Raw genomic sequence first — 25,582 nt, 5'->3', positions numbered from 1 at the left:
TAGTCCAACACCAGGAAATTATTATATGGAGTATTTTTTTTATTTAAAAATTATAGTCAATTAAATCTATGAATATAATATAAATAAATTCACAGCAAACATAAATATTTTAATAAAGTGTGATTTAATTAAAATGTTATATGTTCACTTATAAATGTTTCTATTGAACCCGTTTATTAAAATGACTAGATATGAAGTTGCAATGTGTATTTATATATAGAAGACAAGAAAAGTACATCTCTTGTAGTGTTCATTTATTGTATACACAAGAGATCACAGAAACATATTCCTATGAATATTATCAACAACAATAATAATAATAATAATAATAAAAGTGTTCCCGTGGTGTCCTAAGATGATGATAATAATAATAAAGAAAATACAGTAACGGTCGTTAGTGTAGTGCAGTGTGTCTCTAGCAGCTAAGCTAACAGAACACTTTGTCGGAACAACAGCAGGATTATTACAAGTACTAATCCTTAACAGCTTATGAAATGACAGAAATAATAAATAACCTTGCAGTTATTTCAACGGCGAAATGGGACTAAAAAAAAAAAAGTGTTTTGAGTGGTTTGCACTTACACATGTCGGCCACTGGGGGGAGCACGTGAGCACAGTGAGGAAACCTAGCGCTCGGTTAGCATATTTGTCGTAAAGAGGTCAAGTGAGGAGGGCAAGACGTGGATCAAGATGGCCGCCGAGGAGAACGTCTACATAAGGAACGCCGAGGATGAGGACGGAGGGGTGCGGGAGGAGGAAGGGGTGCAGGGGGAGGGGGGGGGGGGGGCGCATCACTGCGCAGGCTCGTAGATGTAGCTGCCCACCCCGCCCGTGTTGACGCCTGGAAAAAACGACAAGGAAGAAGAAGCAGAGGGATGGTTGGGGTAAGTGGGCGGAGCTTTACAACCACGGGGGAGCGTCAATAAAGTGGCGAGCGTGTGCCGAGAAGAAAACATTGGGTTAGGCGGCGCCCCCTAGCGGTTACCTTTGGGCCCGAAGAGCACGGCGTAGCACGGCTTGTGGCAGTAAGGCTGGCCGTCGTGCTGCCGGGGAAGAGAACCACACTTAAAGTGACGGCGCACCACCTTCATTTTTTATTCCTATTTATTATTATTATTATTATTATTATTATTATTACATAAGTTGAGCTTTACCTCTGCGTGGCTGCCAGCGGACAAAGTCTTGCTGCACCTCTCGCAGCGCAAGCAGGGGCGATGCCAGTCTTTGCCCAGCGACGTCACCTTCTCGGCTGCCAGGCAACACACACACACAAACACACACACACACCATTAAAACGTCTGCAACTGGTAGAATATAAAGTACACGCCTTGTGGACTTACCGAAATATACCTTCTTGTTACATCTGGGACACAGGTTGGCCTCGCCGGAAAACGTGGTGACGCCGCCAGCTGCCCACACACACACACACACACACACACACACACACACACACACACACACACACACGTTTTATATTTGGACTTAAAATAAAGAGACTTTGACTGCCAAGTGGAAATTGTAGGATGGAACGATGGTGAGTTTGGCTCCCCCTGCTGTTGGAAAATGGCATCTACCTCTTCACCGTATACTGGAGATCAGGGGTCCCAAACTTTACCAACTCGGGGAATAATAATCATAATCATTATTATTATCATTAAATTATTATATTAATATTATTATATAATATGTATATTTTATTAATATTATATAATATTATATATATTTGTGTTATATTATTATATTATAATATTATTATAATATATAATATAAATTAATATTATATTTTTTAATTATAATTATATATTATATTATTAAATATTATAATATTATATACCAACTCGGGGCACAATAATAATTATTATCATTAAATCATTATATTAATATTATATAATAAGTATATTTTATTAATATTATTATATAATATTATATATATTTGTGTTATATTATTATATTATAATATTATAATATATAATATAAATCAATATATTTTTAATTATAATTATATATTATATTATTAATATTATTAAATATTATAATATTATATACCAACTCGGGGCACAATAGTAATAATTATTATCATTAAATTATTATATTAATATTATTATAGAATATGTATAGTTTATTAATATTATTATATAATATTATATATATTTGTGTTATATTATTATATTATAATATTAGTTATTATTATAATATATAATATAAATCAATATTATATTTTTAATTATAATTATATATTATATTATTGACATTAAATATTATAATATTATATACCAACTCGGGGCACAATAATAATAATAATTATATTATTATTATATATATTAATATTTATTAATATAAATATTGTTATATAACATTATATTATATATATTTATGTTATATTAATTTATTATGATATTATTATAAAAATTATATATTATAATATAGAATTATAATAAAAATAATAATATATTATTATTAATATTAATATTATTATAATGTATAATAATAATTATTATATTATAATATTTATTATTTATTATGATAAAGATTCAGGATTGAAATGAAAGCAGGGGGACAAAGGGAGCCCAAACTTTTAATCTGTGCTGTACACACAAAACATAATTAATTCTCATAATTTTCATAACTGCATTCAAGACTAGCATGATGACCAGAGAGCTACGTTCCAATCATAAACTGTATAAGGTTCCTAAAATAACACTCAATGGGTTATTACTTAGGCCTATAATTATTTTTTTTTTAAATCATGAAATAAATATTTTACAATAAAAAATAATATTTGCAAAAAGAATAATATTTTTATATTTTTTATTAGAATATTAATCATTATAAAAAAAAACAAAAAAAAACTGCTTTCCATAATAGAGTTTAAGGAAGTGAACAAATGTGACCAGCAGGTGGTGCCAAAAACACCAACTCAGCCTTACCTTTGGAAGGCGGCTTGGCCGTAAACGTCTTCTTCTCCTCCGCTCTGGAGGCCGACGAGTCCACACCGGTGGTCGGGTTGTTGTTGTTGGCCGGAGTGTCGTACACGTAAGAGCCGGCACCCCCAATGTTCACACCTGCAGGGAATATACGGACTTCTAGTCAAGGATCCCGACGGAGAAACAATGGCCGTCTCTGACATGCACCGCACCTTTTGGCCCAAAGAGGGCGGCGTAGCACGGCTTGTGGCAGTAGGGCCTTCCGTCATGCTGAGGGAGACAAAAGCGTGCAGGCGGGAGGTCAATGCAAAAGTCATCACAGACAAAGCGTCGTCATAGTAACAAACGTTGACTTTGTTTTGTGTATAGAAATATTAAATATTGACTTTTCTTCTTGTTTGGATATTTGACTGTTTTTATCTTTTCATATTTGGACTTTATTCTCATAGAATTACATCAGTTTATTCCTTTTATAATAGTTTTTTTTGTATTTTGTATATTGTAAAATGAATTAAAATAAACAGCTTTATTTTGACTTAAATTGATGTTTTTCTTAACATCTTTAATTAATTAATTAATTTAATTTGTAAAAAAAAAAAAAAAAACAACTTTCCTTTAGATTATTTTGACTTTATTCTTATAATATTAAAGCTTTTTCCACAACCCATTATAACTTTGTTTCTTTGTTGGGGTTTCTCATTAAAGGTTTTAAAAATATATAATTTCTCTTTAATATTTCAACTTTATGCTCAGTCAAATATTTTATATTTATTTTAGATCATATTTTATTTTATAAAATATTTTCCCTCACAATATTGCAATATTCTCATAACATTTATATAAATAAAATACATTTTCTTGTTAGATTACAACGTTCAACCTCGAAATATTTTTACATCAGATTTCTCAATTTTTGCTAATATTTGTCTGTTTATATTTTTATATTATTATAATTTTTTTTTAGCTTATTTGAGTTCAAGTCAGGTTAGCGTTACCAAGTACAGTATGGTTTACTTCACTGTTATATACTTCATATGTATTATATATATATATATATATATATATATATATATATATATATATATATATATATATATATATATATATATATATATATATATATTATATATATTGCCGTGACCTTCATGGTGACCATTTCCAAAAAAGGGGCCACGCGGCTGCCTGATGATGTCATCAGGACGTGTCGACAACGAGTAACGGAGTGGCGGTATCCGAGCAACAGGAGGAGGCGACGACTGGATGTTTAACCTTCAACCACGGATGATGGCCTGTTGCATGCTGGGAATGTGGCTGATGACCACTGGTCCACAGCACCATGACCATAGATGAGGAGGAAAGTGTCCTGGGATCTTTTAGGGGGGGGGGGGGGGAGGGGGCTTATCGTCCTGACCCCTAAACACTGTTTTCAACTAAAACTAGTTTTGTCCCGATGGCTTTAAAGGGGACGCGTTGTATTCACTTTTGCTACTTTGCATGGAAAGCTTTCTAGATCTTCCACAATCTGCACCTCTTTCTGTTGAATTTACTCTATGGAAAAGAAATCTCCATCCACTCTTCTTGCCTTTATATCAGGGGTCTCAAACACGCGGCCACGCAGGACACTAGTTGCCATGACAATGCAGATTCCTCCACCAAAGCCAGCGTTCAGATGTAGCCCATAATACTCGAGAGAGGATGCGCTGTAATCACGCGGAGCTTAAACAGAGGTTTCCTTTTAAACATCAGTCGCAGGAAATTGCGTTCAGTGCCAGATCATGAGACACAAGACCAACACACACACACACACGCACACACACACACACACAGGATGGATTGCTGACATGTGGGACACTGGGGAGAGAAATCGTGTAAAAACAGTCATAAAAAAAGCATCCATGTCTGGTAGTAAAAATTTTAAGTTTAAAAAAAATTATATTAGGAAAGCAGGAAGTGAACAAATGTAACAGTTACTGATTGTAAAAGACTTAAAAAAATGTAAGTTTAAAAAAATTATATTAGGAAAGCAGGAAGTGAACAAATGTAACAGTTACTGATTGTAAAAGATTTTAAAAAAATTTAAGTTTAAAAAAAAATATATTAGGAAAACAGGAAGTGAACAAATGTAACAGTTCCTGATTGTAAAAGATTAAAAAAAAAAAATAAGTAAAAAAAATGATATTAGGAAAGCAGGAAGTGAACAAATAAGGTTCCGAAAATATTGTGACAGGTCAATAACACTCAATAGGTTATTACTTAGGCCTATAAATATTTTTTTAATCATGAAATAAATATTTTACAATAAAAAATAATGTGCAAAAATGAATTATATTTTTATATTTTTTTATTATAATGTTAATCATATTATTAATAAATAAAAAAACACAAAAAACAAACAAAAAACAAAAAAAAACAAACAAAAAAACACAAACTGTATTATGGAAAGCAGGAAGTGAACAAATAAGGTTCCGAAAATATTGTGACAGGTCAATAACACTCAATAGGTTATTACTTAGGCCTATAAATATTTTTTTAATCATGAAATTAATATTTTATAATAAAAAATAATATTTGCAAAAATGAATCATGTTTTTATATTTTTTATTATAATATTAATCATATTATTAATGAATAAAAAAACACAAAAAACAAAAAAACAAACAAAAACAAACAAACAAACAAAAAAACCTAACTGTATTATGGAAAGCAGGAAGTGAACAAATAAGGTTCCGAAAATATTATGACAGGTCAATAACACTCAATAGGTTATTACTTAGGCCTATAAATATTTTTTAATCATGAAATAAATATTTTACAATAAAAAATAATATTTGCAAAAATGAATCATGTTTTTATATTTTTTATTCTAATAATCATATTATTAATGAATAAAAAAACACAAAAAACAAACAAACAAAAAAAACCTAACTGCATTATGGAAAGCAGGAAGTGAACAAATAAGGTTCCAAAAATATTGTGACAGGTCAATAACACTCAATAGGTTATTACTTAGGCCTATAAATATTTTTAAATCATGAAACAAATATTATATAATAAAAAATAATATTTGCAAAAATGAATCATATTTTTATATTTTTATTATAATATTAATCATATTATTAATGAATAAAAAAAACACAAAAAACAAACAAAAAAACAAAAAAACAAACCCCCCCCCAAACTGTATTATGGAAAGCAGGAAGTGAACAAATAAGGTTCCGAAAATATTATGACAGGTCAATAACACTCAATAGGTTATTACTTAGGCCTATAAATATTTTTTTAATCGTGAAATAAATATTTTACAATAAAAAATAATATTTGCAAAAATGAATCATGTTTTTATATTTTTTATTATAATATTAATCATATTATTAATAAATAAAAAAACACAAAAAAACAAACAAAAAAACACCCAAACTGTATTATGGAAAGCAGGAAGTGAACAAATGTAAGAGTTAGTGATTGTAAAAGTACCAGATGGAGGGGTAGGATTTAATAAGCTTTGCTTCTTCCTACTCCTTTTGGACATGTGGAACTGGGAACTGATTATGGGATGCACTCAATTGGAATCTGATGCATGTTCAAATGAAATTAAACCATTAGCATTAGCATTAGCATTACCATGGCTTACTCCATTTGTGTGGTCTGGATGAAAGACGTATGAGATAAAGATGGCATCATACTGACCTCCGCGTGCCCCCCGGCGTTGAGGAGCTTGTTGCAGCGGTCACATTTGAGACACAGCTTGTGCCAGTCCTTGCCCAGCGACGACACTTTCTCAGCTGTGCGGGGAGAGGACACACAAAGGTTTTGTTGCATTAGTCGACAAGGGGGGGGGGGGCGCTGTACAGAAGAACGACGCACTCACAATCCAGTCGTCATTCTAAGCCCGAGTACTGCAGTACTGGGAATGCCTGTGTACTAGGACAGGATGCTGTAGTGATGTCATCGTGGGACACGTAGACACCGATGACAGTCCCAGTCCAGCTGGAAAAGCAGGGGCGGGGGTGTCTAACCCACATCCTTTGTGCTGCTCCCCTCCCCCACTTTACGCATCACCCACCCTGCCTCAGACCTCAGAGGGCCCTATTAATACGTCTACCAGCAACAATGGGTCCCACAGAGGAAAAACACTTCTTATCACGGTGGGACACAAATAACCGGATGCTGACTTCCCTATACACCCCCCCCCCCCGTTCAAACATCACACCAGCAACATGCTAACAGCACCGACCTAAGAATATCCTGTCAAATTCTTGTCATCAACCCTTAAAAAGGGACGGCGGCAAAGTCCAGACAGCAGCCTGGAATGTTAGCATTAGCTGCTACGTATGCTACGTATTAGAAGCTATTTCGTTATGCTATAAGAAGTACAGTATGGATTGTTATTTATCTTAAAGCCAGGGTGAAAAATGTCAGGATTCAACTTTGCCACTTGGATATTGTGTAAAACAACACATGATGATATGCTAACCGGCACGGTTGGGCATCAAGCACGGATTGGAAACAGTTATGAGATTACGATTCTCCCGGAAGTATGCATTTTTTAACTAATATTTTTGTTTTTTTTCTTATTAAAATATATTTAGAATGTGACACAAACTTTAGAAAAATAATCTTAGTTTTTTATTTGACAATTTTATTTGTATTTTTTAACTCTAATTTGTGTTTTACACTCATTGAATTATTTTAATATCCCCCAATTGAAATTATCAACGATTTAGATATTCGTGTTACTTAAAAATATCATCATAAAATATCATCTCCGGTTTCCTCCCACATTCCAAAAACATGCTAGGTTAATTGGCGAATCCAAATTGTCCATAGGTATGAATGTGAGTGTGAATGGTTGTTTGTCTATATGTGCCCTGGGATTGGCTGGCCACCCGCCAAGACAGCTGGGATAGACTCCAGTACCCCCCCGCGACCCTTGTGAGGAAAAGCGGTAGAAAATAAATGAATGAATATTCTGTAAAACAACACAGATGCTAACAGGCACGGTTGGGCATCAAGCATGGATCGGAAACAGTTCTGACATTCCGATTCTCCCGGAACGGGTCATTTTTTAACTGATATTTTGGTTGTTTTTTTGATCATCAATCAACGGATTCCTCAGATTAGGGCGCCTAAAGGCGGCTAAAACTAAGCTTTGAGGGATGGCTGACATCGGTCAGTTCACAGGGAGTCCCTAAAATCCCACGCTACTGCAACGTTTGCTCCAACGGCCCAGGCTACCTTCCCGAGGCGCCCTCATTTAGGATTAAAGCCAAAAATCCAGGATGCCAGCACTTTGCTTGTTGACAAAACAAACACCTCAGTGTGGGACTTGCTCCGTAAGCGTGATGCTGCCCTTAAAACAGGGGTCTCAAACACTCGGCCAATTCAAGATTTGCAAGGATCGGTTTGCAAATGACCACCGGAATTACGCAGTCCGTGTTTTACCGACACCCAACAAGAACCACTTAAAAAAAAACTCTTGGCAGTATGGAATGCCAAAGTGCACTTGCCCGACGGGAATATCACTGATTGGATTTACTTGCCCGAATTTTGTTTTAATTTACCCCGGGTCATCGGTACATGGTTATTGTCGAGTCCTGGACTTCATGTCAAAGCAGCTGATTGATGGTCAGTCCGATATTACCTTTACCTGTACTGAACATACTGAACCTGGAGGAACCTAATTTCTCTGGGATTAGGATTTTGAGATTGGGAAACTGACCTTGTCAATCAAATGTGCGATGATTGACATCAAAGTATCTGAATACAATGCATTATTGTGTTACGGTCTCCATAACCCCGAATTCCTCATCCCCTGGTCTCCGGAGGCTTGAGCAAAATGGGCTGCGATGACTGGCCTTTATTTAAACCGGCGCCTCCCAAAGCGCCTCATGCATTATGATTAGAGACGACATTTCCCTTCACACAAGGCTTTTTCTGTCTCCACGTTCCAGGCCGGAATACCTTAGTCCTCTCTTCGCCGGATCGTGCGGATCGTGCGGATCGTGCGGATCGTGCTCTTTCCCACACCTTTTCCACCACCATTTGTTTTCAAAAGGGCGCTCTCTCGCCAAGGCGCCACACAATATCCCTTTTTATCCGCCGTCAACGTTTGGGAGTACCCGCATTCCCACACGGCCTGCGTGAATGCTCGTCGCCCCGTTATGTAAGGGTTGTTTCTTGAGTCGCTGCCTCCCGCGCAGTACCGTTGCATAACCCTGCCAACGGCCACGAGCCACTCAGCACTCAGCGACGGTCCCTCTTCTCTGGCTTTTTGGGAGGAACAAACGCCATCCCCTAATGGAGGTGCCATTTGGTCGTCGACGATGATTTGGCGTCGCATTGGCATCACGTCTCGTGTAACAGAAGTGTAACACAAAGAGCTACAATGCTATCTGAGTGGGGGGGGGGGTTCTTTCACGTGTATAAAGTGGTCTGTTTCCCACCTGGTTCGGGTTCCACACGCAAACTGGCTAAAGCAAAGTTTCTGTTTAAGTCAACTGCTGACTTACATCACATTGACTCTTATATTGACCCAATGTTTTTGTTCGCCGTACGGATCGGATCAAGGTCAGAATTCTTCCTAGTCCCAACTGATGGTATGTCCAGTAGATGGAAACCCGAAATGCTAACTTCCCCAACGTGCGGAACTTCAATCCATACAGAACATACTAACTCCTTGTTTGTAAAATGACAAATACTTCAACTTGCTGATATAGTTCATCTTCAAACATAAGGCTAAAAATGTCATCCAATACTTCTCTACAAGAGAGGAGAAATATGATCTCAGGGAAGAAGTACATTTGAAACACTTCTATGCTAGGACTATGTTAGCATTAGCATAGCATTTCAGTATGTGGACTCAAACTATGGAATGGATTGAGTACTATGGTACCCATTATGGCATTGGATGCTCATATCACCTCCTACTTCGGTACGGGACAAAAAAAATATCTCTATATTTTTTTTTTAAACAAAAAAATATTAATAAAAAATAATTAAAAAAATTAATTAATTAAATAAATTTGCTAAATACAAGAATGAAGAGTCTTGAACCAGTCATGATGTGCTATATATATCACTATATTGACACTTACTATGGTACCCATTATGGCATTGGATGCTCATATCACCGAGTACTTTGGTACGGGACAAAAAAAAAATAAATAAAAAAAAAATTTAAAAACTAAAAAAATATGAAGAAAAATTAATAAAATAAATTAATAAATAAATAATAAATAAAAATAATAAATAAAAATAAATACAATACATGAAGAGTCTTGAACCAGTCACAATGTGCTATATATATCACTATATTGATGGTTACTATGGTAACCATTATGTCATTCTATGGTCATATCACCTCCTACTTTGGTACGAGGTACATTATTTAAAAAAAAAAAAAAAAACAAAAAAAAAAAAACCTTAAACTGTATTTTGGAAAGCAGGAAGTGAACAAATGTAACAGTTATTGATTGTAAAAGTACCAGTTGCTTCTTCCTACTCCTTTTGGACACGTGGAACTGGGAACTGATTATGGGATGCACTCAATTGGACTCAATCTGATGCATAAAAGCAACATTTTGAGGAAACCTAAGAAGGTAAGAACGTCACATGGTTCTGCTTCTGAAGTACTGAATCTAATTAAGAAACTTCTATTGGCGTTCTCCGTTATTAGCAAGTGCGACTGAATCTCTCGTGTGCGTACCGCCCGACACGATGCTAAAGAAGCGAGTCACCAAGGCAGGGCTGTTTTTCCCCCCACCAAAACAGACAGGATGCGAGTTAACTACAGCCCATTTACGTCAGACTCCCGGATCCACGGGGTTGGCCTCTTTTCCCCACAGAGGGAGGGAAAGTGGGGAGGGAACCTCGCCTTGACTGAGGCGACGGACGACCTCCAGAGCTGGGTTTTGCCGCGGGGTTGTGTCAGCTTCAGGGAGAAGCCTAATTTAAAATAAAGTGCACACACCGCGGCACCGGGCCTGGGCCGGCACGCACACGGGAACCCTGACTAAAGTAATGGTAATGGTTTCATTTCATTTTATTTCACAACATGCATCAGATTACAATTGAGTGCATCCCATAATAATTTGTTCACTTCCTGGTTTCCTAATATATATTTTTTTCAACTTAAATTTTTTTTTAACTTTTACAATCAGTAACTGTTACATTTGTTCACTTCCTGCTTTCCTAATATAATTTTTTTTACTTAATTTTTTTTAACTTTTACAATCAGTAACTGTTACATTTGTTCACATCCTGCTTTCTTAATATAATTTTTTTAAAACTTTTACAATCAGTAACTGTTACATTGTTCACTTCCTGCTTTCCTAATATATTTTTTTTAAACTTAAATTTTTTAAAACCTTTGCAATCAGTAACTGTTTCATTTGTTCACTTCCTGCTTTCCTAATATAATTTTTTTTTAAACTTAATTTTTTTTAACCTTTTACAATCAGTAACTGTTACATTTGTTCACTTCCTGCTTTCCTAATATAATTTTTTTAAAACTTAATTTTTTTTAAACTTTTACAATCAGTAACTGTTACATTTGTTCACTTCCTGCTTTCCTAATATATATTTTTTTTAACTTAAATTTTTTTAAACTTTTGCAATCAGTAACTGTTTCATTTGTTCACTTCCTGCTTTCCTAATATAATTTTTTTTAAACTTAATTTTTTTTAAACTTTTATAATCAGTAACTGTTACATTTGTTCACTTCCTGCTTTCCTAATATAATTTTTTTTAAACTTAAATTTTTTTAACTTTTACAATCAGTAACTGTTATATTTGTTCACTTCCTGCTTTCCTAATATAAGTTTTTTTACTTAAATTTTTTTTTTACTTTTACAATCAGTAACTGTTACATTTGTTCACTTCCTGCTTTCCTAATATATATATTTTTTTAAACTTAATTTTTTTATTAACTTTTACAATCAGTAACTGTTAAATTTGTTCCCATCCTGCTTTCTTAATATAATTTTTTTTAAACTTTTACAATCAGTAACTGTTACATTTGTTCACTTCCTGCTTTCCTAATATATATTTTTTTAAACTTAATTTTTTTATTAACTTTTACAATCAGTAACTGTTTCATTTGTTCACTTCCTGCTTTTCTAATATAATTTTTTTTAACTTAATTTAAAAAAAAAACTTTTACAATCAGTAACTGTTACATTTGTTCACTTCTTGCTTTCCTAATATAATTTTTTTTACTTAATTTTTTTTTACTTTTACAATCAGTAACTGTTACATTTGTTCACTTCCTACTTTCCTAATATAATTTTTTTAAAACTTGTAAACTTAAAAAAAAAATTTTAATTTTATTTAATTTTACTTATTTTTTTGTCACGTACCAAAGTACGAGGTGATGACCATACCATACAATGACATAATGGGTACCAGGGTAACCGTCAATATAGTGATATATATATATAGCACTTCATGTCCAAAAGTAGTAGGACGAAGCAAAGCTTATTAAATCCTACCCCTCCAACTGTTACACTTGTTCACTTCCTGCTTTCCTAATATATATATTTTTTTTAATTATGTAATTTTATTTTTTTTGTCACATACCAAAGTACGAGAAGCCGCTTTTTTGACTTTTTTTTTTTTTTTTTTTTAGTCAGGAACTGTTTTTTTTCCTGAAACAGACCTAAGTTCTACTGCTGATTACTAAAGAACGGAAAAGGGTAGTACAGGGATTTTTTTTTTATCATCAAACCATCTTTTTATTCTGACCTTTCTAATGATTTTGTCTGTAAGTCATTCAATTTTTTTAACCTAGCAAAAAAAAAAAATGATGTCAGTTTGCTTTGGCAGACATCAATTCACACCAGGAATGTCAAAATCCTCAAAATGGATTGAAAGAACGCTACGTAGAGCTCTTGCTAAGCTAAATGTACCTCCAGGAATCATTCTGCATATTTTTGTCGACAAAGGAAGTCGTGTTATTTTCAATGGACCTTGGTCCTTCGATTGTCTTATTGAAAGTCCATTGTCTTAATCCGTAGGTCCTTCCGGGGAAGGATTTGTCTTCCAGGGAGTTGTAGGATGTTGTTTTGTTTTTCCTTCTTCCTGGCATTGATTAGGACAGCCATAATGTCCATGTTCTGGACCCGCTTTACCCCCATGCAGGGACTCAGCTGCTGCTTTTGGCAAGGCGTGATTTGAAGCGGCGAGCAGATGGGTCTGCGGTACCGCAGGGTGAGCACATGATCTCCGACAACAATAACAATAACATTGCTTATGTAATAAATAGCGCTGTGATGATTATTCTTAACTAGTCTATTTAGATCAGGGGTTTCAAACATGCGGCCCACGGGCCAAATGTGGCCCGCAGGACACTAGTTTGAGGCCCCTGCCTTGATATGAAAGTTTGATATGGATGCTGTATGGTATCATGTACCCAGAAAAAATTATTACGTTTGATTCATGTTCATGTTAAAGGTTAAATAACTGTTAATAGTTATCCTCCCTATCCGTGTGGAAGTGGTAAGTTTTTGGCTATTTAAGTTGAAAGGAAATAACTTGAAGGCTACCGTTTAGGTCGCTAGCTCTAATAATGCTTTGTTCATTTTAATCTGAAAAAAATCATTTGTCTACCCACCAACTATATGTGCTTTCTTAAGTTTTTATTATTATTATAATATTTATTTATTACTGATTGATTTTCTTTATTCTTGATTTATTTATTTTTCATCTTATTTTGTGCAGAAAAATAAAAATGAAGATATTTGAGAACAGTGGAATGTTTTATCAGAGCTTTTATTGTAAAAAATTGGAACCAAAGCAAATTTTTTTGTTTTTAATAAATGCGTTTTTTTTTTGCGGAAAAGTAGTCCTGTGTGGACGTTCTGCGTCTGTCAAAGCCATTACGTCCGCCTGCCCGCAGCGCCGGGTCGATTTATTGAGTAAAAAGAGAAGCGTACGTCTGACCACTGCTACAGGATGTAGCCGCTTTTTTAATCAGAACAGGTTTTTTATGCATTGTGACTTTTATGGACAATACCAAAGTGGAATGATAAGTTAAGTCTCGGTTCAACCCTTTTTTTGCTTCCAACATGGCTAATCTCGTCATTCATTTGGAGAAATGGGCCGCTTATGGCTTTATTTTATGTTCTGTAGTCACAGTTGGACTCTTACAGGACAAGACCCAAGAGCAGAAGGTCCCAAAGGAGAATACCGACATTGACTAGGATTCCAGTCCTCATAAACACAAGTTTCATTTGTTTTTTTGATTTGCTGATTTATTTTTTCATCTTATTTTGTGTTGAAAAATAAAAATTTACATTAAACATGTATTTAATAATTTAATAATAAATAAAAATTAATTTGTTCATTTGTTTCATTTATTTTTTGATTTGCTTATTTATTTTTCCATCTTATTTTGTGTTGAAAAATAAAAATTTACATTAAACATTTATTTAATAATTTAATAATAAATAAAAAATAATTTGTTCATTTGTTTCATTTATTTTTTGATTTGCTTATTCATTTTTCCATCTTATTTTGTGTTGAAAAATAAAAATTTACATTAAACATTTGTTTAATAATTGAATAATAAATAAACAATAATTTGTTCATTTGTTTTTTGATTTGCTTATTTATTTTTCCATCTTATTTTGTGTCGAAAAATAAAAAATAACATTAAACATTTATTTAATAATTTAATAATAAATAAAAAATAATTTGTTCATTTGTTTCATTTATTTTTTGATTTGCTTATTCATTTTTCCATCTTATTTTGTGTCGAAAAATAAAAAAATAACATTAAACATTTATTTAATAATTGAATAATAAATAAAAATTAATTTGTTCATTTGTTTCATTTATTTTTTGATTTGCTTATTTATTTTTCCATCTTATTTTGTGTCGAAAAATAATAAAATAACATTAAACATTTATTTAATAATTGAATAATAAATAAAAAATAATTTGTTCATTTGTTTTTTGACTCGCTTATTTATTTTTCCATCTTATTTTGTGCCGAAAAATTAAACATGACACATTTATTTAATAATAAATAAAAATGATTTTTAATAATTTAAATAATTTATAATAATTCATAATAATTTATTATAATTTAATGTTTTATCAGAGCTTTTGCAAAGAACCAAAGCACTGAAAAAGTGGAGGGTATAGCAGAAGCATTTATTAATAAAATTAATATTCATTAATATTTTATTATATTTTTATTTATATATATATATATATATATTTATTTATTTTTTTTTTTTTTAACCTGATGCCAGACCTATTATCTTTGTTTTTTTAGGCAAAACAAGATATTCACACATGGAAATATTCACATTTGAGAGGCTGAAATCAAAGGATATTTACATATTTTATTATATATTTTATTATTATGTATTTTATTTATTTTCATTTTATTTTTTTTATTTGATATTTTCAATTAAAAAACATTGATCGATTAATATAAAATATAAAAAATATAATAGTAATAATAAATAAATAATAAAATAAAATAATAATAAAATTATATAAAAAAATTATATAAAAATATAAAAAAATATATAAAATAGTTAAGTAATCAATCAACCATCCATTAATTGTAGCTGTAGCCTGGTGTTTATGAATGTCAACATGGAGAAGGGGAAGGATTAAATATGCTAAATATGCTCTGCTTCCTCGGTTGTTGTGTTGTAACCGTGTTGCATTTGGAACCTGAAATGTCAGCACGACGCTAAGACCGGTTGACCTCCAACCGAGGAGCGGCATCCTGCAAATTCACGTAAGCGGCTTAGAGTCGGGCAGGTATCATAAATAAAGAGCGCCACGACGACGTTTGACCCCGCTCCATGATTGACGCATCATCATCATCATCGCAGGCTTTTATGTATGTGCAACGACCTCATTGAAGAGTTAGATGTCAAATTGAATACGGTTGAATGCGTTGTTATGGCAACCGCACAGACCGAGCCCGGACATCTCATTTTCCTCCGATGGATGATGGATAATGAGGATGGGAGCAGGCTTCACTGGGGTCAGAAACAAACATCATCTAGGCCAGACGCTCATCCACCTCCCCCCACTCCCACTCCCACACACACAGTAACAACAACAAGCTGTTAAAGTGACAGCTTTTATGATGCCACGCTTTTCCATTCATCACGCTCTCTTTTCATTCAGCCAAGTGCACGCCGGGCCTCGACGCTGGGTCTATTTTTAAACCCGGAGGTGTCAGCATGTTGATGGGTGTCCCTCAGGTTCACGGGGTGACTAAATCAAACGCACCCACGGCTGTCTTTTAGCTTCCCAGACACACTTTTGTCGTTACATTGTTATTTACAACATATTGCGCAACTGCAGGGTCTCGAGACACATGCTAACTCGCAAACTAGAGAGCTAGCCACCTAAACAATAGCCTTCAAGTTATTTCCTTTCAACTTAAATAGCCGAAAACTTACCACTTCCACACGGATAGGGAGGATAACTATTAACAGTTATTTAACCTTTAACATGAACATGAATCAAACGTAATCATTTTTTTCTGGGTACATGATACCATACAGCATCCATATCAAACTAACATTAAACTTTCATATCATTTACCACTTCCACACGGATAGGGAGGATAACTATTAACAGTTATTTAACCTTTAACATGAACATGAATCAAACGTAATATTTTTTTTCTGGGTACATGATACCATACAGCATCCATATCAAACTAACATTAAACTTTCATATCATTTACCACTTCCACACGGATAGGGAGGATAACTATTAACAGTTATTTAACCTTTAACATGAACATGAATCAAACGTAATAATTTTTTTCTGGGTACATGATACCATACAGCATCCATATCAAACTAACATTAAACTTTCATATCACTTACCACTTCCACACGGATAGGGAGGATAACTATTAACAGTTATTTAACCTTTAACATGAACATGAATCAAACGTAATCATTTTTTTCTGGGTACATGATACCATACAGCATCCATATCAAACTAACATTAAACTTTCATATCATTTACCACTTCCACACGGATAGGGAGGATAACTATTAACAGTTATTTAACCTTTAACATGAACATGAATCAAACGTAATCATTTTTTTCTGGGTACATGATACCATACAGCATCCATATCAAACTAACATTAAACTTTCATATCACTTATCCTCCCTATCCGTGTGGAAGTGGTAACTATTAACAGTTATTTAACCTTTAACATGAACATGAATCAAACGTAATCATTTTTTCTGGGTACATGATACCATACAGAATCCATATCAAACTAGTGTCTTGCGGGTCACATTTGGCCCGCAGGCGGCGTGTTTGAGACCCCTGATCTATGGTGACCGACTGTCCATAACACTGACTTAGTAGCGGTCATAAAACCCACATCTTATTTCAAGTTGCGTAAATTGAAAGCAATGAAGAAGCATATAAAAAGTGTTTGAACCGACACAGACGCTTAGGTTATGACTTAGTTTCGGGAATCGGACGTGTGCCGGCCTCATTATGAGAAACCTTTTTATGGCAACCAAAGTTGATACTTTTTAAGTCGGGCCAAAGGAAAACAACGCCTGGCACGGTGGCCGTCCTAACGCAAGGAAATAATCTCGCTTTATTTGGGCTCCTGGGAGATAAATCGGCAACACTCCTAACCCGCGGCTTTGTAAAAAAGTTCAAATAGCAGCGTTTAGTGGTCACCAAAGCAAAAAGCCTCGGCTGCACGTTGGAAAAGTAACCAATGGAAAGTTGTACAAACATGTCAGACTGTGGCGCACCACCGCCGCGGAATGGGTTGACGTTTTTCTGGCGGGGCGGCGGTCAAGGGCCATCCAATAAACGGCAGCAACGACAGCTGGATGGGGGCTGATCGTCGCTACGAGCTGCTCGCCACGAACCACCAAAGGAATTATAAGGTCCCAAATTGGACTGCTTTTCACCCGTTTGAAATGCATCTCAGGAGGGTTCCGCTGTGGTGAGTTAGCCTTCATGCTGGAACTTAGATAGCTTAAAAGGCTTTTCAGTAGGGATGGACCAATGGTTTTTGGGGGGGGGATGGCGGCTACGGCCTGGGGTCCATTTACGACCCACGGCACATCCTAAATAAAGTCTAAGACAGGGGTCTCAAACACGCGGCCCGCGGGCCAAATGTGGCCCGCAGGACACTAGTTTGAGGCCACCTAATGATGCATTTTTGGCCTTGTGCGACTTATACTCCAGTGCGACTTATGTATGTTTTTTTCTACCTAATTACGCATTTTTTGCCTTGTGCAACTTATACTCCAGTGCAACTTATGTATGTTTTTTTCTGCCTAATTATGTATTTTTGGCCTTGTGTACGACTTATACTCCAGTGCGACTTATGTATGTTTTTTTTTCTACCTAATGATGTATTTTTGGCCTTGTGCGACTTATACTCCAGTGCGACTTATGTATGTTTTTTTCTACCTAATAATGCGTTTTTGGCCTTGTGTACGACTTATACTCCAGTGTGACTTATGTATGTTTTTTTTTCTACCAAATGATGTATTTTTGGCCTTGTGTGACTTATACTCCAGTGCGACTTATGTATGTTTTTTTCTGCCTAATTATGTATTTTTGGCCTTGTGTACGACTTATACTCCAGTGTGACTTATGTATGTTTTTTTCTACCTAATTATGCATTTTTGGCCTTGTGCGACTTATACTCCAGTGCGACTTATGTATGTTTTTTTCTACCTAATAATGCGTTTTTGGCCTTGTGCGACTTATACTCCAGTGCGACTTATGTATGTTTTTTTTCTACCTAATGATGTATTTTTGCCCTTGTGCGACTTATGTTTTTTTTTCTACCTAATGATGTATTTTTGGCCTTGTGCGACTTATGTATGTTTTTTTTCTACCTAATGATGTATTTTTGGCCTTGTGCGACTTATACTCCAGTGCTACTTATGTATGTTTTTTTCTACCTAATGATGTGTTTTTGGCCTTGTGCGACTTATACTCCAGTGCGACTTATGTATGTTTTTTTTCTACCTAATGATGTATTTTTGGCCTTGTGTGACTTATACTCCAGTGCGACTTATGTATGTTTTTTTCTACCTAATAATGCGTTTTTGGCCTTGTGCGACTTATACTCCAGTGCGACTTATGTATGTTTTTTTTCTACCTAATGATGTATTTTTGCCCTTGTGCGACTTATGTTTTTTTTTCTACCTAATGATGTATTTTTGGCCTTGTGCAACTTATACTCCAGTGCGACTTATGTATGTTTTTTTTCTACCTAATGATGCATTTTTGGCCTTGTGCGACTTATACTCCAGTGCGACTTATGTATGTTTTTTTTCTATATTTTTCTAATGATGTACTTTTGGCCTTGTGCGACTTATACCCCAGTGCGACTTATGTATGTTTTTTTTCTACCTAATGATGCATTTTTGGCCTTGTGCGACTTATGTATGTTTTTTTTCTACCTAATGATGTATTTTTGGCCTTGTGCGACTTATACTCCAGTGCGACTTATGTATGTTTTTTTTCTACCTAATGATGCATTTTTGGCCTTGTGCGACTTATGTATGTTTTTTTCTACCTAATGATGTATTTTTGGCCTTGTGCGACTTATACTCCAGTGCGACTTATGTATGTTTTTTTCTGCCTAATTATGTATTTTTGGCCTTGTGCGACTTATACTCCAGTGCGACTTATGTTTTTTTTCTACCTAATGATGTATTTTTGGCCTTGTGCGACTTATGTATGTTTTTTTCTACCTAATGATGTATTTTTGGCCTTGTGCGACTTATACTCCAGTGCAACTTATGTATGTTTTTTTTCTACCTAATGATGTATTTTTGGCCTTGTGTGACTTATACTCCAGTGCGACTTATGTATGTTTTTTTCTACCTAATAATGCGTTTTTGGCCTTGTGCGACTTATACTCCAGTGCGACTTATGTATGTTTTTTTTCTACCTAATGATGTATTTTTGCCCTTGTGTGACTTATACTCCAGTGCGACTTATGTATGTTTTTTTCTACCTAATAATGTGTTTTTGGCCTTGTGCGACTTATACTCCAGTGCGACTTATGTATGTTTTTTTTCTACCTAATGATGTATTTTTGGCCTTGTGCGACTTATATATGTTTTTTTTCTACCTAATGATGTATTTTTGGCCTTGTGCGACTTATACTCCAGTGCGACTTATGTATGTTTTTTTCTACCTAATGATGTACTTTTGGCCTTGTGTGACTTATACTCCAGTGCGACTTATGTATGTTTTTTTTCTACCTAATGATGTATTTTTGGCCTTGTGCGACTTATGTATGTTTTTTTTCTACCTTATGATGTATTTTTGGCCTTGTGCGACTTATGTTTTTTTTTCTACCTAATGATGTATTTTTGGCCTTGTGCGACTTATACTCCAGTGTGACTTATGTATGTTTTTTTCTACCTAATAATGCGTTTTTGGCCTTGTGCGACTTATACTCCAGTGCGACTTATGTATGTTTTTTTTCTACCTAATGATGTATTTTTGCCCTTGTGCGACTTATGTTTTTTTTTCTACCTAATGATGTATTTTTGGCCTTGTGCGACTTATACTCCAGTGCGACTTATGTATGTTTTTTTCTACCTAATGATGTACTTTTGGCCTTGTGCGACTTATACTCCAGTGCGACTTATGTATGTTTTTTTTCTACCTAATGATGTATTTTTGGCCTTGTGCGACTTATACTCCAGTGCTACTTATGTATGTTTTTTTCTACCTAATCATGTGTTTTTGGCCTTGTGTTACTTATACTCCAGTGCGACTTATGTATGTTTTTTTCTACCTAATGATGTATTTTTGGCCTTGTGCGACTTATACTCCAGTGCGACTTATGTATGTTTTTTTTCTACCTAATGTGTTTTTGGCCTTGTGTTACTTATACTCCAGTGCGACTTATGTATGTTTTTTTCAACCTAATTATGAATTTTTGGCCTCGTGCGACTTATGTATGTTTTTTTTCTACCTAATTATGCATTTTTGGCCTTGTGCGACTTATACTCCGGAGCGACTTATAGTCCATAAAATCCGGTAATAAGTCCACGTTAAGAAGTGGGACAGGAGGCACAAACCCTAACAAAAGGGGCGGGGCTGATGCCATCTTGTTTCCATACCAACGTGAACACGACATCACGAACTATTTGGAGTGAAAACAAGCAGTTAGCCACCCAGCTAGGGCCCGGGGTCCTCATAAGCCGCCTGTAGAGGTGTTTGAACAGGGTTCAAACCGTCTTCCAGCTCGGGGCAGGTCAGAGGGGAAGAAGGTTATTCCCTCCTGGTGACATCATGAAAAGCCATAACTTCAAAAGCGAGCGCCCTCGCGCCATTGGTGCTCGTAAACAGGCTCCGGGGACACATGACACAGTGACAACATCGCTAAAAACTCACTTTCATCGAGTTGCTACGAACCTTTGGGACTAGGAGGAGCCCCGTTGGAGCGAGGACTCATCCTAAGCTTTCCACGTTACTCCCTCATCTTCCCACTCATCCCATGCGCATTGTCATGTGTTTATTCTGCAGCCTCCAACGCGACGACTTCAATAATGCAGTGAACGCCTCCCTTCGTGCTGCGGTGGCGCATGTGCACTAAGTCGTTATCTCATCATCTTTACATCAAAGAACGCTCCCCACCCAGCGGGAGGGACACACCCCGACCTTAAATAACTCCCCGGTATGTGGTTACGTGAATTTTTTTGTTTCAGCAGTCAGTCTTTTACGGCTTTATCTACATCTTGATACTTTTTGGGAGCAGCTGTGTGGCGTTCGCTGTCACACCGCTTACGTAAGCGTCCATCCGCTCACATAATTGATTCTAAGCGCACGTGATGTGATGCGGTGTGCTATGAAGTGTAGAGTGTGCAGCATTAAAAAAAAAAAAAACAACAACAACAAACATCAGATTATTACAGTGCATTGCAGCTGGATAAATAATCACCAAAAAATTAAACACAGCAAATCTGCATGATTGAATCTCTCGATAATCTGCTTTTCTGCACTGGAAACATATGTTTGGATTTGGGAATCAGTCATTTTTGCTCAGGTGTGTGCATATATATGTAAAATATGCATGATGTTTACATGCTTTATGCCCACAGATGTGAGTGGGCTTTTTTTTTTTGCACTCTTGGCAACACTGAGAGTCTTTTGCGGGACGGCTGCCAAGCTTCAGTGTTTACCAAAACAAATTAAAAATGGCAGCAATCAGTGTCAGAGCAGGAGTATTCATGCACGAGTAGTTATCAGTCAAATGTGCATTTTAGCCTCAGTTTCATTTACAGCAGCGGTCTCAAACACGCGGCCCGCGGGCCAAATGTGGCCCGCAGGACACTAGTTTGAGGCCCCCGTCTTGATATGAAAGTTAGTTTGATATGGATGCTGTATGGTATCATGTACCCAGAAAAAATTATTACGTTTGATTAATGTTCATGTTAAAGGTTAAATAACTGTTAATAGTTATCCTCCCTATCCGTGTGGAAGTGGTAAGTTTTTTGGCTATTTAAGTTGAAAGGAAATAACTTGAATGCTACCGTTTAGGTGGCTAGCTGTCTAGTTTGCGAGTTAGCATGTGTCTCAAGATGCTGCAGTTGCGCAATATGTTGTAAATAAAAAGAGTATAAATGTGACTATAGTCGTGTTTTGTCATGTCTACAGGGTTCTAATAATGCTTTGGTCATTTTAATATGAAAAAAATCATTTTTAAAGTTTTTTTAATACGTTTTATTATTATTATTATTATATTTATTTATTACTGATTGATTGATTTTCTTTATTCTTGATTTGTTTATTTATTTTTCATCTTATTTTTGTGCAGAAAAATAAAAAATTAAGATATTTGAGAACAGTGAAATGTTTTATTAGAGCTTTTATTGTAGAAAATCGGGAACCACAGCACTGAATTTTTTTTAAATATTTTTTATATTTTTAAATAAATTTAATAAATGTATATATAATAAAATAAATATAATAATTTTTTTAATAAATGCATTTTTTTTAAACCTGATGCGGCCCAGCCTTGCCCAGATCCTAGCTCCAGTGGCCCCCCAAGTAAACTGAGTTTGAGACCCCTGATTTACAGACACCCTGTTAGCCCTGTTAGCACTATTCTTACAAAGAACAGCACTAAAGTGTACAAAAGTGTTTATTTGTCATTTCTAATCAAATTTCCCGCCTAAGAATGTAAATAACATAACTATATGTAGATTAGCTATTAGCTGCATATTAGCCATTAAATGAAACTACTAGCAGTAGTTAGCTGCATGTTTTGGCTAACAGCAGACATCTCCATCACGTGACAATAGTCATTAATATCCACAACCGGAAAGCGCACAAAGCGACAATCACTCACCGAAGTAGACAGTCTTGTCGCATTTGGGGCATTTCGAAGCCATGTTCGATGCCGTCGAGTGTAGGTTCGGTGGCGTCCTAAACCGGTAAAGACCTTGTGTGCACCTTGTGTCTTCTGTGCTCTCTGGCGTCCGGCAGCTCCGCCAAAAAGCATCTATTCGCTCAAACGGATGCTCATTTGCATAGCCACGCCCCCTCCCCCTTACAGCAGCTTGTCCGCGTTGGCGGTGCGTTCAGCTGCATCGGGAAATCAGACCATCATATCAGATAGAACGTTCGAACGCTACATAGACGGATAGATTTACTTCATTTTAGAAATTTATGATTAAAGTTCATTCATTTTCTACCGCTTATGTATTATTAAAGTAATTTATTTTATTTTTTAAGAATAAAATATTAAATATGTTGTAATGTAATGTGATTTGGTAAAATTCTATATATGTATGACGGACGAGTGGTTAGCACGCAGGTCTCACAGCTAGGAGACCCGAGTTCAATTCCACCCTCAGCCATCTCTGTGTGGAGTTTCCATGTTCTCCCCGTGCATGCATGGCTTTTCTCCGGGTATTCCGGTTTCCTCCCACATTCCAAAAACATGCTAGGTTAATTAGCCGCTCCAAATTGTCCATAGGTATGAATGTGAGTGTGAATGGTTGTTTGTCTATATGTGCCCTGGGATTGGCTGGCTCTCGCCCCAAGACAGCTGGGATAGGCTCCAGCACCAACGCATGAGGATAAACGGAAGAAAATGAATGAATTATCATATATTTCATGATTATTTTTTACACCTATATATCATTATTTACTATTCGGATTTTTGCTGAATATTTTTTTAAATTTTTTAAATTAAATTATTATTATTATATTATTAAAATATTAAAAGTCCCATTTCATTAGCGTAATGAACAAACTGATAAATAATACACTTATTAAACGTTATTAAATTATTTATTAAATATTTATTAAATGTATTAAATGCATATTTATTATTATTTATATTTATTATTTATATTTATTATTATTATTTTATAATTATTAAAATAATTATTCAACTTTATTAAATTATTATTATTATTATATTATTATTAAATTATTAAAAGTCCCTTTTCATTAGTGTAATGAACAAACTAATAAATAATACACTTATTAAACTTTATTAAATTATGTATTAAATATTTATTACATTTAATACATTTTATTTATATTTATTATTATTTATCATTATTATTTATATTTTTATTATTTTTTATTTTATTTTATTTTTTCTTTCTTTTATTATTATTTATATTTATTTAAATAATTATTAAACTTTATTAAATTATTATTATTTTTATTATTATTTTATTATTAAATTATTAAAAGTCCCTTTTCATTAGTGTAATGAACAAACTGGTAAATAATACACTTATTAAACTTTATTAAATATTTATTACATTTATATTATTATTTTATTATTTTATTGTTTTATTTTATTATTATTTATATTTATTTAAATAATTATTAAACTTTATTAAATTATTATTTTTTTATTATTATTTTATTATTAAATTATTAAAAGTCCCTTTTCATTAGTGTAATGAACAAACTGGTAAATAATACACTTATTAAACTTTATTAAATATTTATTACATTTATATTATTATTTTATTATTTTATTGTTTTATTTTATTATTATTTATATTTATTTAAATAATTATTAAACTTTATTAAATTATTATTTTTTTATTATTATTTTATTATTAAATTATTAAAAGTCCCTTTTCATTAGTGTAATGAACAAACTGGTAAATAATACACTTATTAAACTTTATTAAATATTTATTACATTTATATTATTATTTTATTATTTTATTGTTTTATTTTATTATTATTTATATTTATTAAAATATTATTAAACTTTATTAAATTATTATTATTATTATCATTCTCATTATTATTATTATTATAAATTAATAAAATACCCTTTTCATTAGTGTAATGAACAAACTGATAAATAAGACACATAGAAATAACGTATATAAGAAACATTAGCAAACAAAAAAACCCCAGAGAAAATCATGCACGTATAATTGTTTAGTGCGGCTGGAAGTGTTATTTTTACAAGCCGCAATGGAAGGCAGCATGACTTTCTCTCCAAGCTGGAAAGCTTTCAAGTCAGGAAAAAGAAAAAAGAAAAAAAAAGTCTACTGGCACTTCCCAGCTTCCCCCTTCCTTGCTTCCCACAGAAGAAGTGGGCAGAGTCCGGGGAATGGCAACAATGCTTCCTTTCAAAACCACTGACTCGTTGGAATTTGTTAGGCAATGGA

General features: G+C 34.2%; 1 protein-coding gene across 1 annotated transcript; it reads right to left on the bottom strand.

Annotated features, from left to right (window-relative positions):
* Positions 1-239: 239 nt before the first annotated feature.
* Positions 240-23,435, bottom strand: crip2 (cysteine-rich protein 2). Its single transcript, XM_058056525.2, has 8 exons — positions 23,278-23,435; positions 6,612-6,706; positions 3,137-3,194; positions 2,928-3,062; positions 1,341-1,409; positions 1,155-1,249; positions 986-1,043; positions 240-841 (listed from the first exon to the last, which is right to left on the bottom strand). The coding sequence occupies exons 1-8, from the start codon at positions 23,318-23,320 to the stop codon at positions 792-794; spliced, it is 603 nt and encodes a 200-aa protein (XP_057912508.1). The 5' UTR covers positions 23,321-23,435; the 3' UTR covers positions 240-791.
* Between the last annotated feature and the right edge of the window lie 2,147 nt (positions 23,436-25,582).

Source organism: Doryrhamphus excisus, linkage group LG19 (assembly GCF_037039965.1).
Source record: "Doryrhamphus excisus strain RoL-2023G ecotype Guam linkage group LG19, RoL_Dexc_Guam_v1.1, whole genome shotgun sequence".
NCBI classification, from domain to species: domain Eukaryota; kingdom Metazoa; phylum Chordata; class Actinopteri; order Syngnathiformes; family Syngnathidae; genus Doryrhamphus; species Doryrhamphus excisus.
The sequence above is the reverse complement of the archived record's forward strand: the minus strand, read 5'-3'. Positions and strand labels throughout refer to the sequence as shown.